This window comes from Oncorhynchus masou, chromosome 27 (genome assembly GCF_036934945.1).
Source record: "Oncorhynchus masou masou isolate Uvic2021 chromosome 27, UVic_Omas_1.1, whole genome shotgun sequence".
Classification (NCBI taxonomy): Eukaryota; Metazoa; Chordata; class Actinopteri; order Salmoniformes; family Salmonidae; genus Oncorhynchus; species Oncorhynchus masou.
In genome coordinates this window covers 44,943,106-44,956,504 of record NC_088238.1, presented here as the reverse complement: position 1 = coordinate 44,956,504, position 13,399 = coordinate 44,943,106, and the positions used below count along the sequence as shown (strand labels likewise).

At 45.1% G+C, this 13,399-nt stretch overlaps 1 protein-coding gene across 1 annotated transcript in view; it reads right to left on the bottom strand.

Moving 5' to 3' along the window:
• Positions 1 to 740: 740 nt before the first annotated feature.
• Positions 741 to 13,399, bottom strand: part of LOC135515497 (fibroblast growth factor 11-like) — a 112,193-nt gene continuing 99,534 nt past the window's right edge. Inside the window, exons 4-5 of the mRNA XM_064939127.1 lie at positions 1,060 to 1,258; positions 741 to 883 (exon numbers count right to left, since the gene is read on the bottom strand). Of these exons, the coding sequence (XP_064795199.1) occupies positions 741 to 883; positions 1,060 to 1,258 (342 nt within the window). The remainder of the gene's footprint in view (positions 884 to 1,059; positions 1,259 to 13,399) is intronic.

Here is a 13,399-nt window from a genome sequence, read left to right as displayed (position 1 = left end):
AGGAGATACATAGCTATGGTCACAAAGGTGCTGACGGACAGAGAAGACCTGCTAACCGATAACTAAGAACAAAAGGATGTTTTGGGCTTGCATCCAAAATGGCACCCTATTCCCTTTGTAGTGCACGACTTTTGACCACAACCCACACAAAGTAGTGCACTATATTGAAAATAGGGTGCAGACGCATCCTGGATCAACCTTACATTAGTATGAATGGAAGCTTTGGGAATGTAGAACAATAGGCCCCCCCTGCTGCTCAGTGGGGCAGGGGGGGAAACATTTAACCGTGACAACCCTGTGTAATAAAAACAGGAAGACGTTGTTCGTTGTGAAGTGACGTAGATTAAAAACAGACGATGCTGATGACAGGTGTCGGTCTTCTTTCCGGGAATTTCCCGTAGTGGATGTGTATATAGTTGTGACGTGACCAGTGCATGCTACGACGCACCCAGCCTCATTCCTCAAGTTTTATTGCTCTGAAATCTCAGACTCATACAGGGGCGGTGTTGGGTAAGAGAAGGGGAGGGGGCTGCAGTGGGTGGGGGGGACACCATGTCTTTAAAGAAGGGTTCCATTGGCATTTATTTCCCCAACCGTTCACTATTGCATTATGGGAGATAGAGTTCTTCTAATGCTACCATCAAGTAGCTCCATTGCTTCTATATATCATCCCTGTAGTTCCTTTAGGTGCCCATGCCAGTGCCCAGTGCCCGTATGACCGCCCCTGTGTTCTCTGTGCGCTAGGAGGTTTTGGTTTTTGAGGGCGGGTCTTTTTTGCCGTTCTGCAGCACAGGTGAATCGGAGGCCTTGGCCATTTTCCTGGGGGAACTCAGCTCGGCGACCACCACCACTTCATGTAGCGACGGCTCCCTGTACATAGCCACTGTAGGGGGGAGGGAAGGGATGTGAGAAAAGGAAAGAGGGAGACAGAACAATATTGAACAGAACAAAACTCATTTTTTTTTAAATGAGACCAGAGTACATCACGAAAAGCCAACGTGACATAATGACAGAGCCAACTAATGACCATAATTAACTTCCTACTGTACTGTACTGCACCTTCAATGAGTTTGGGCAGGAAGTGGGCGGCCCCCTTGGTCTTCTTGACCCTGTTGCCCTTCATGACCTGCCCGTCCCGGTTGATGCCGATGTACCAGGCCCTGCCCGACTGGGTCTGCCGGTACAGGATGGACGAATACGTCACATAGTAGTTCTCAAACACACTCTCTTTGAACTTGCACTCTGGGGTGAAGTGTTCCTGTGGATTAGAAGACAGACACACACAGATAAAGCATAGGTGAACACATAGCGAATACAAGCGCATGTGTGCATACACACACACACACACACACACACACTCTTAGAAAAAACTCAAAATGTTTTTTTGGCTGTCCCCATAGGAGAACCCTTTTTGGTTTTAGAGATAATCCTTTTTGGTTCCAGGTAGTGCTGTTTTGGGTTCCATGTAGAACCCTCTGTGTAAAGGGTTCTGCATTGAACTCAGAAGGGTTCTAGATAGCACCTTTTTTCAATATGTGTACATGTACACAAACACACACACTCTGGGTCAGCGGAGAAGAATAACAGATTGGAAGTGCTGACCATTTTTTATTCATTCCATTATTTATATATTTATTTTCCAATTCCAAAGGCTCAGCTGGGGAATGGCGGGAAATGGAGCCCACATTTCATTGTGACAGGGTTAGGAGAGCATCTGTGTCTGCTGTGAGGAAAATGAACACATAACCACACACACACACACACACGCCCACACACGGAGGCTATCTGTCTTCTCTGTCTCTCTTGTGTCATAACAAACACACGCTCGCTCTCAAACACACAAGGAAACAATTGAAAGAAGGAAGAAAAAAGAAAATTAACATACGGATGACATTCTGTTTCCAGTAACAACCAGCAATCAACAGAAGTCCTTCACTCCTTCCCCAGTTCAACTGTCCCATCTATAGTCACCCATATCACCACCACAATCTCTGTCTCTCTCTGTCTGTCTGTCTGTCTGTCTGTCTGTCTGTCTGTCTGTCTGTCTGTCTGTCTGTCTGTCTGTCTGTCTGTCTGTCTCTCGCTCTCTCTCTCTCCATTCTCTCTGTCTCTCTCCTCTATCTATCTCTCCTTTCTCTGTCTGTCTGTCTGTCTCTCGCTCTCTCTCTCTCTCCTTTCTCTGTCTGTCTGTCTGTCTGTCTGTCTGTCTGTCTGTCTGTCTGTCTGTCTGTCTGTCTGTCTGTCTGTCTCTCGCTCTCTCTCTCTCCATTCTCTCTGTCTCTCTCCTCTATCTATCTCTCTTCCTCCATCCCACCGTCATTTGGTAACCTTGTTGAGGAGCAAACCAATTTGCAGGATTGATTTGGAGCCTTGATGTGACTGGTGAACAGAAACGCCCTGAATAAGGACTTTACTCTCCCTCTCTTCCTCATCCCTCTCTTTATTTATCCTTTTCCCGCTCTTTACCTCACCTACTTCTTCCCTCTTTTTCAGTTTTTTCCCTCATTATCTTCACTCTCTCACTCCCCCACTGTCTCCCCCTTTTCCCTCTCTGTTTCCCCCTTTTCTCCCTCTCTCTCCATTTCTCCCTCTCTCTCTATATCCCCCTTCCCTCTCTCTCTCCCCCTTCTCACTCTCTTTCTCCCCCTTCTCGCTCGCTCTCTCGCTCGCTCTCTCTTAGTGGCTGGAGAAGTGGGTGTACTCTAATTTTGCCAAACATGAAGAACTCTAATTCTGCCCTGTATGAAGAATGATATGACAAACAGTCACATAAACTCTGAAAGACCTAAAATTCTAAATCCCATCAAATTAACTGATTCACTCATTAACTTACTGTTAATAGTATTATCTATCATTAGTTCATGAAATTGTTTGCACTATAAGATCCAGCCCATGCAATCATCCTCAAAACGTGGTGGATTGCCTCCCGAGTGGCGCAGTGCATCGCAGTGCTTGCTGTGCCACTAGAGATCCTGGTTCGAGTCCAGGCTCCGTCGCAGCCGGCCGCGACCGGGAGACCCATGGGGCGGCGCACAATTGGCCCAGCGTCGTCCGGGTTAGTGGAGGGTTTGGCCGGCAGGGATGTCCTTGTCCCATCGCGCAATAGGGACTCCTGTGGCGTGCCGGGCGCAGTGCTGACACGGTCGCCAGGTGTAAAGGTGTTTCCTCCGGCACATTGGTGCGGCTGGCTTCCGGGTTAAGTGGGCATTGTGTCAAGAAGCAATGTGGCTTGCAGGGTCGTGTTTCGGGGGACACACGGCTCTCGACCTTCGCCTCTCCCAAGTCCATACGGAAGTTGCAGCAATGAGACAAGACTGTAACTACCAATTGGATACCACAAAAAAATAAAAGAAAAAGGGGTAAAAACAATTATACGTGGTGGATCTATTGAGGGAGTTAATACCGCATGCATAGTTGCCCACACACACAAACCTTCATAGATACATCTCCCTGAGCTAACAATGTGAAGCCATGAGGGACAGTACCCTTAAATAGCAGGTCCTCAGACACTCTCAGAAATACCTTCCAGGTCCTCAGACACTCTCGGAATACCTTCCTACTATTGAGTTGCACCCTCTCAGAACAGCTTGAATTTTTTGGGACATGGACTCTACAAGGTGTCGAAAGTGTTCCACAAGGATGCTGGCCCATGTTGACTCCAATGCTTCCCACAGTTGTGTCAAGTTTGCTGGATGTCCTTTGGGTGGTGGACCATTCTTGATACACACAGGAAACTGTTGAGCGTGCAAAACCAAGCAGCGTTGCAGTTCTTGACACACTTGTGCCTGGCACTTACCCCGTTCAAAGGCATTTAAATATTTTGTCTTGCCCATTCCCCCTCTGAATAGCACACATACACAATCCATTTGTCAGTTGTCTCAAGGCTTAAAAATCCTTCTTTACACAATGTAGTGGCACCTTTCCTTGATTCATCATATCCTAGCTCCTCACCTCCTCAAATCTCATTGGAGGAGAAGGTCAGAAGGGAAGGACCTTAGACCCTCTCCTCCAATACAGTTGAGGCGAGGAGAGAGGATGCGAGGAATTTTACCAAATGTCTCCATCTCACCTTTGTCTGACAAAGATTGGGTCCTCCCAGGGGCCACACATCAGATCTTTCTCAATTAATCTGTCCTCGATTCCTTGCATCCTCGATTCCTCGCATCTGAGGACCCAGACATGGCAGGGCCCATGCCACCTCATTAAATAAGCAGGAGTCCATTGGGGCACCTAAACACAGCCAGTCAGTCCCTCTCCCCACCAGGTTCATCAATAAACATGGCAACAGTAAACATGTTGTCCCCCACGAATGATGCTGCGCCCCCCTTGGGCCAATCAGTGCAATTTTGAAAATGTCAGATCTCTTTGGCAAGACGCATCATTCACCCAAGTTTCATCAAAATTGGGCCAGTGATGTCAGATATCGCGTGGGTCAGTTAGACTCATATCCCTGAGCACGTGTGCCAAATGTCATCACTCTGAGTCAAACCGATCAAGAGATATAAACATGTGCCTGTTATGGCACCGCCGTGTGGTCGATATGAATGTTCTCACATATGGTGAGTCTTGACAATGTTTGCAACAGGTGTACTTAATTTTTTTACAATACGAATATCCTTGACAGATTTATATGCATATATGTACCAGACCACGCCCATGTAAAGGTTTATTGCGTTGCGAGACCTTTGTCCATAGGTGCCACATTTCAGGCTTTTGTGTAAATGGTCATAAAGATATAAAACGTGTTTTTTTTCAAAATCAAAATCAAGTGGGACACAATCAGGAAGTGGAACGACATTTATTTCCTGATATTTCAAATTTTTTCAAATCAAAATATCCTGTTAAACCATCTGGCCATTGACTATAATTTTGTAAATGCCGGATCTCTATAGCAAAACAAATAATTCAACCAAGTTTCGTGAAGATTGGGCCAGTGCTGTCTGAGATCGTGTGTGGCTAACGTATGCACTAACAGACGGAGACAGATCCACAGTCCCCTCCCCGATTTAATTGTGGGGGACAATAAGAACCACGATGCCCTCTGAGCTGCCATTGGGGAATGAATTAATGGAGGGAGGGAGGGAGGGAGGGGAAGACTTAAACAGAGAATGTTAATACAGTGGCACCCTTCTGTACTCTAAGGCCTAAAATTAAGGAAATTAAGAAAAAGTACCCTAAAAAAGTACCCTTCACTCCAAAAAGGAATGATTGTGTTGAAATGAATGAACCCAAAGCTGCATCCCTTAGCCTAGGACTAGGAGGGAAGGAGACTTGTATCATGACTCGTGCCCGGCCCAAACTCCCCATCACACACAGACATATTAACACAGGCAGGCATGCTTACACACGCACACACACACACACACACACACACACACACACACACACACACACACACACACACACACACACACACACACACACACACACACACACACACACACACACACACACACACACACACACACACACACACACACACACACACACACACAGAGACAATGACTCCCCCTGAACTGATTTTATCAACTCTGCAGAACATCAGCAGTGTTTCTTAATAGGATAACAGGCATTTAAACAGAACGATCGTTTGGACAGGAGGCTGAGCCACCCAACACACCAACCACAGGACACAACTGCACACCCATTTATCGTAGACATCCTTCTCATCCCTCTCTTTCTTTTTCTTTCCTCTGCTGTAGGCTATTCTCATTGGTAGCCCCCTCGAATCCTTCTCTTTGTTTTGGTCCGGCTTTAAACTTTCTTGAAAGTTGTAATAGTAGAACGCAGAAGGTACGAAGTTGGGTAGTGCATCATCAGTTCCTCTTGTCAGGTTAGTCATTGCATACCTTAGATAGCTATTTATAACTTTTCGGGTTATGTCCAGATCAACTAGCCCATGTGAGTTTATTTATCACTCAAATATCATAAAAACACATTAGACATGGCAAAATGTCTAGAATTGCAAGAAAAGTTGCTATAAAACTACAAAATGTTCTTTGCAGCCCATGACAAAATGTGTAGAATTGCAGGAAATATGCTTTAAACCTGCAAAATTCTCTCCACCAACTAGAGGGGTGTGAACAGTTTGTGTCTTGAACAGCGCTTGTGCCCATAGAAATAGATGTGGTGGGTGCGTGCATGCAGGGGAGGCGGGGGATGTTCCCCGATACTGGAAGGGGGTGTCCCGAGTAAAACGTCAGTTGTTAGTCACTCTCTAACCAACCAGTGAACTCCTTTTATAATGACAGTGGTCAGAATGTTAGTTTAGTAGTCCTTCTTTCTTGTATTAATATGCTGAATCTAGTGAGTTGAAAATACATGCTATAACCTGAGAAGAGTTTACCCTCTCCGAGTAGGACTGACCTAGTATCAGGCAGCCCTGTTCATTTAAGCGTATTCATTATGATACAAAAGGCAAAACTGATCTCAGATCACTTGGCGACATCACCAGGCAGTATTAGTTAATAGACCAATAACGAAGAGAGTTTGCCCACATCTCTGCCAATATAAGTAGGTTTCAGATTACATGTCCCCCTCCCATTAGGGTCCTCCAATTAGGCCCCTCACTCAGACCATTCCCAGATAGTCCAAGAAAAATTCTTGCTTAAAGAAATAGCTTTTTGCTAAGAAGCAATTTTGAATTTTTGTTTTAAATTAAAACAATCACAGTAAGGTACTTAATGATCAAATCTAAATCTAAGCATAGCAGAGTCATACATTGAAAAGCATATAGTCAAAAATGAAACCAAAGGACGTTTGTTTTAAAGTGTCTGTCTTACTGTATATCTGAGACATACACGAAAGATCAGGAAATGTTTTAGATTTCGTTTTGACCCATATTTAACACATTTTCTTAGGCACTAAACTACTTCCATACATGTTTTTTACTGATACCGGGCTACCTTCAGACGAGTCTTGTGAGGATTGTGGGGCATCCGAGAGCAAAACAGCAAAAGAGTCTCACCTTTCCATAGCGGGTCATATTAGTGTGTAGCCCAAACTGTTCGGACGCTACAGACAGAAGATGGCAGATCGTTTTCGTGAGAAGGCCGATTCTTGAGCTCTCTCGTGGTCTGACAAACACCACTGTAGCTCATCCATCTTCCACCACAGATGCAGAAGGCTGCCATTGGTGGATGAGATGGATTGAGACGCAGCCCATACAAACAAATTTGCAAAAACAGATTTTGATGGGGATTTTTTTATTATGCAAATTCGATGTATGCCGGATGTGGACAACTCTAAGGGGTTAATTGTTATCTAGAAATGATTTGATGTTGAGATTTTTTTTATTAATAATAGTCTACATTACCAGGCAGGTCACCTGTGATGCAAGTCAGTATTCAAGGTCTATCCATGTCTGAGGATGTCAGGTGATGATGTGGAAACCGGCCACTAGGGGCAACAGTGAGCGCTGTTACCTTCAAGTAAGCTTTGGTTTAGCTAGGGAATGGTTAAGTTAAGGGTCTTGTGGATGGGGATGGTGGGTTGCTTGTAAGCATCTGCCTCTGGTTCCAAACGATGCATGTTTGGATCCAGCGATAGAAAGTTGTTTTAGAATGTTTGTTTTAAAACCTTAACCCTTACCTTAACCATTCGGAGTTAATGCCTAACCTTAACCATTCGGAGTTAATGGCTAAACTTAACCTTGAAACGATACAGAGAAGTAACCAAACACTTTGACGTTTGGAATGACTTCGAAATGTTACGTTTGATGCTGACGTGAGACTGTGAGAGCTTGTTGGCATTGGACCTTTTATGAATGTGGAGCTGGCCAAAAGTTTTGAGAATGACACAACTATTAATTTTCAAAGAGTCTGCTGCCTCAGTGTCTTTTTGTCAGATGTTACTATGGGATACTGAAGTATAATTACAAGCATTTCATAAGTATCAAAGGCTTTTTTTGACAATTACAGGAAGTTGATGCAAAGAGTCAATATTTGCAGTGTTGACCCTTCTTTTTCAAGACCTCTGCAATCCGCCCTAGCATGCTGTCAATTAACTTCTGGGTCAAATCCTGACTGATGGCAGCTCATTCTTGCATAATCAATGCTTGGAGTTTGTCAGAATTTGTAGGTTTTTTGTTTGTCTCCTGAGGATTGATCACAAGTTCTCAATGGGATTAAGGTCTGGGGAGTTTCCTGGCCATGGACCCAAAATATTGATATTTTGTTCCCCGAGCCACTTAGTTATCACTTTTGCCTTATGGCAAGGTGCTCCATCAAGCTGGAAAAGGCATTGTTCGTCACCAAACTGTTCCTGGATGGTTGGGAGAAGTTGCTCTTAGAGGATGTGTTGGTACCATTCTTTATTCATGGCTGTGTTCTTAGGCAAAATTGTGAGTGAGCCCACTCCCTTGGCTGAGAAGCGACCCCACATATGAATGGTCTCAGGATGCCTTACTGTTGGCATGACACAGGACTGATGGTAGCGCTCACCTTGTCTTTTCCGGACCAGCTTTTTTCCAGATGCCCCAAACAATCAGAAAGGGGATTCATCAGAGAAATGACTTTACCCCAGTCCTCAGCAGTCCAATCCCTGTACCTTTTGCAGAATATCAGTCTGTCTCTGATGTTTTTCCTGGAGAGAAGTGTCTTCTTTGCTGCCCTTCTTGACACCAGGCCATCCTCCAAAAGTCTTCGCCTCACTGTGCTTTCAGATGCACTCACACCTGCCTGCTGCCATTCCTAAGAAAGCTCTGTACTGGTGGTGCCCCGATCCCGCAGCTTAATCAAATTTAGGAGACGGTCCTGGCGCTTGCTGGACTTTCTTGGGTGCCCTGAAGCCTTCTTCACAACAATTGAACCGCTCTCCTTGAAGTTCTTGATGATCCGGTAAATGGTTAATTTAGGTGCAATCTTACTGGCAGCAATATCCTTGCCTGTGAAGCCCTTTTTGTGAAAAGCAATGATGACGGCACATGTTTCCTTGCAGGTAACCATGATTGACAGAGGAAGAATAATGATTCCAAGCACCACCCTCCTTTTGAAGCTTCCAGTCTGTTATTCGAACTCAATCAGCATGACAGAGTGATCTCCAGCCTTGTCCTCGTCAACACTCACACCTGTGTTAATGAGAGAATCACTGACATGATGTCAGCTGGTCCTTTTGTGGCAGGGCTGAAATGCAGTGTAAATGTCATTTTGGGATTCAGTTCATTTGCATGGCAAATAGGGACTTTGCAATTAATTGCAATTCATCTGATCACTCTTCATAACATTCTGGAGTATATGCAAGTTGCCATCATACAAACTGATGCAGCAGACTTTGAAAATTCATATTTGTGTCATTCTCAAAACTTTTGGCCACGACTGTACTATGAGCACTAATGCAAATCCACTTCTCTCCAGCAGGGGCTGCTCAAACACACACAATATTAACATAAAGACCTCTCCTCTCTTACCACTTACCCAAACCTCAGACCTACCACCGCCTGGGCCCTTTTAAAACACGCTAAAGCCCATTTAATTTACCAGACCCGCATTACAAATCCATGTGTGGTTTACTTAGCTGACTCAGTCTCTCCTGTTGCATGTTGGGGGATTTGAGGCAGATTTGTTATTAGCACATCCTCTCACTCCACATTACATAAGTTAATCAGGAACAGAGGAGATGGGGATGGGGGGGAATAGAGGGATAGGGGGAAAGAGGGAAAGAAACCGGGGGAAAGAAGGAGTGAGATGGAAAGGTGCCATAGAGAGAGGAGGAGGGAGATTTACACAGACTCATGGACAGGGCATAGACACAGAGACAGACAGAGGGACAGACAGAGGGACGGAGGTCAATTAAATCACATTTTACATTGGTCACGTACACGTGTTTAGCAGATGTTATTGCGGGTATAGCAAAATGATGGTGTTTCTAGCTCTGGCAGTGCAATGATATCTAACAAGTAATATCTAACAATTTCACGACATATACCCAATACACACAAATCTAAGTATTGGAATGGAAGTAAGAATATATAAATATATGGACGAGCAATGTCAGAGCGGCATATACTAAGATACAGTAGAATAGTATAGAATAAGGTATATACATATGAATAATGTAAGACATGTTAACATGATTAAACTGACTAGTATTCCATTTATTAAAGTGGACAGTGATTTGTAAGTCTATGTATAAAGGCAGCAGCCTCCGTGTGCTAGTGATGGCTGTTTAACAGTCTGATGGCCTTGAGATAGAATATGTTTTCAGTCTCGGTCCCAGCTTTGATGCACCTGTACTGACCTCGCCTTCTGGGTGATAACGGGGTGAATCAAATTAATTCATATTGTATTTGTCACGTGCGCCGAATACAACAGGTGTACAACAGGTACAGTGAAATGCTTACTTACAAGCCCTTAACCAACAATGCAGTTTTAATAAAAATTCCTAAAATAAAGAAATAAAAGTAACAAATTAATTAAAAAGCAACAGTAAAATAGCAATAGCAAGGCTATTACAGGAGGTACAGGTACAGAGTCAATGTGCGGGGGCACCAGTTAGCCGAGGTAAACGAGGTAATATGTAAATGTAGGTAGCAGTGAGAACAGTCTATGACTAGGGTGGCTGGAGTCTGACAATTTTTAGGGCCTTCCTCTGACACCGCCTGGTATAGAGGTCCTGGTTGGCAGGGAGATTGGCACCAGTGATGTACTGGGTCGTACGCACTACCCTCTGTAGTGCCTTGCAGTCGGAGGCCGAGCAGTTGCCGTACCAGGCAGTGATGCAACCAGTCAGGATGCTCTCGATGGGGCAGCTGTAGATCCTTTTGAGGATCTGAGGACTCATGTCAAATCTTTTCAGTCTCCTGAGAGGGAATAGGTTTTGTCGTGCCCTCTTCATGTCTTGGTGTGCTTGGACCATGTTAGTTTGATGGTGATGTGGACACCAAGGAACTTGAAGCAACCTGCTCCACTACAGCCCTGTCAATGAGAATGCGGGTGTGCTCGGTCCTCCTTTTCCTGTAGTCCACAATCATCTCCTTTGTCTTGATCACATTTAAGGAGAGGTTGTTGTCATGGCACCACACGGCCAGGTCTCTGACCTCCTCCCTATAGGCTGTCTCGTCGTTGTCGGCACTGTTGTGTCATCGGCAAACCTAATGATGCTGTTGGATTCGTACCTGGCCATGCAGTCATGAGTGAACAGGGAGCACAGGAGGGGACTGAGCATGCTCCACTGAGGGGCCCCCGTGTTGAGGATTAGCATGGCGGATGTGTTGTTACCTACCCTTACCACCTGGGGGCGGCCCGTCAGGAAGTCCAGGATCCAGATGCAGAGGGAGGTGTTTCGTCCCAGCGTCCTTAGCTTAGTGATGAGGGCACTGTGGTGTTGAACGCTGAGCTGTAGTCAATGAACAGCATTCTAACATAAGTGTTCCTTTTGTCAAGGTGTGAAAGTGCAGTCTGGAGTGCAATAGAGATTGTATCATCTGTGGATCTGTTGGGGCGGTATGCAAATTGGAGTGGGTCTAGGGTTTCTGGGATAATGGTGTTGATGTGAGCCATGACCAGCCTTTCAAAGCACTTCACGGCTACAGACGTGAGTGCTACGGGTCGGTAGTAATTTAGGCAGGTTACCTTAGTGTTCTTGGGCACTGTGACTATGATAGTCTGCTTGAAACATGTTGGTATTACACTCAGACAGAGAGAGATTGAAAATGTCAGTGAAGACACTTGCCAGTTGGTCAGCACATGCTCGGAGTACACGTCCTGGTAATACGTCTGGCCCTGCGGCCTTGTGAATGATGACCTGTTTAAAGGTCTTACTCACATTAGCTGCGGAGAGCGTGGTCACACATTCGTCCGCAACAGCCGATGCTCTCATGCATGTTTCAGTGTTACTTGTACCAAAGCGAGCATAGAAGTAATTTAGCTTGTCTGGTAGGCTCGTGTCACTGGGCAGCTCTTGGCTGTGCTTCCCTTTGTAGTCTGTAATAGTTTGCAAGCCCTGCCACATCCAACGGGCGTTAGAGCTGGTGTAGTATGATTCGATTTTAGTCCTGTATTGATGCTTTTCCTGTTTGATGGTTCGTTGGAGGGCATACCGGGATTTCTTATAAGCTTTCAGGTAAGAGTCCCACTCCTTGAAAGCGGCAGCTCTACCCTTTTAGCTCATTGTGGATGTTGCCTGTTATCCATGGCTTCTGGTTGTATGTACGTACAGTAACTTTGGAGACGACGTCATCAATGCACCAGTGACTGTGGTGTACTCCTCAATGCTAAGAAGAATCCATGAACATATTCCAGTCTGTGCTAGCAAAACAGTTCTGTAGCTTAGCATCTGCTTCATCTGACCACTTTTTTATTGACCAAGTCACTGGTTCTTCCTGCTGGATTTTGTGCTTGTACTGTAAGCAGTGATCAGGAGGATAGAATTGTGGTTAGATTTGCCAAATGGAGGGCGAGGGAGAACATTGTACATGTCTCTGTGTGTGGAGTAAAGGTGGTCTAGAGTTTTTTCCCTATGTTTTCACATTTAACATGCCTGTAGAAAGGAGGGAACATGGATTTAAGTTACGCTGCAGTCCCCGGCGACTAGGAGTGCCTACTCTGTATGAGCATTTTCCTGTTTGCCTATTGCCGTATACAGCTGGTCTTAGTGCCAGCATCGGTTTGTGGTGGAAAATATACAGCTACGAAGAATATAGATGAAAACTCTCTCGGTAGATAGTGTGGTCTACAGATTATCATGAGATACTCTACCTCAGACGAGCAAAACCTTGAGACTTACTTAGATATTGTGCACCAGCTGTTGTTTACAAATGTACATAGACCACCACCACCTTGTCTTACCAGAGGTGGCTGTTCTATCCTGCCGATACAATGTATAACCCGCCAGTAGCATGTTATTAATGTCGTCGTTCAGCCACGACTCGGAGAAACATAAGATATTACAGTTTTTAATGTGCCGTTGGTAGGATACACGTGCTTGTAGTTCGTCCACTTTATTTTCCAGCAATTGTACGTTGGCCAATAGTAGATTAGTCAAATTAGCCACTCTTCGCCGGATCCTCACAAGGCACCTCGATCTCCTTCCGTGATACCTCCTTCACTGTCTCTAGCGAATGAGGGGGATGAGGGCCTGTTTGAGTGTCTGGAGTAAATCCCTCTCGTCCGACTCATTAAAAAAAAATCTTTATCCTGTTCAAGGTGAGTAATCGTTATTCTGATGTCCAGAAGCTATTTTCGGTCATAAGAGATGGTAGCAGCAACATTATGTACAATGCGCAAAAACAAACAAAATAGCAAGGTTGGTTAAGAGCCCATAAAATCTCATCCACCCCTCTGGCTCCATCTTAACACACACAGGCAGTGGCTTGAGTGTTGTCCTTGGCATTCCTGTGACATTGGATGCTGTAGGTGTCCTGGAGGACAGGTAGTTTGCCCCCAGAGATGCGTTGGGCAGA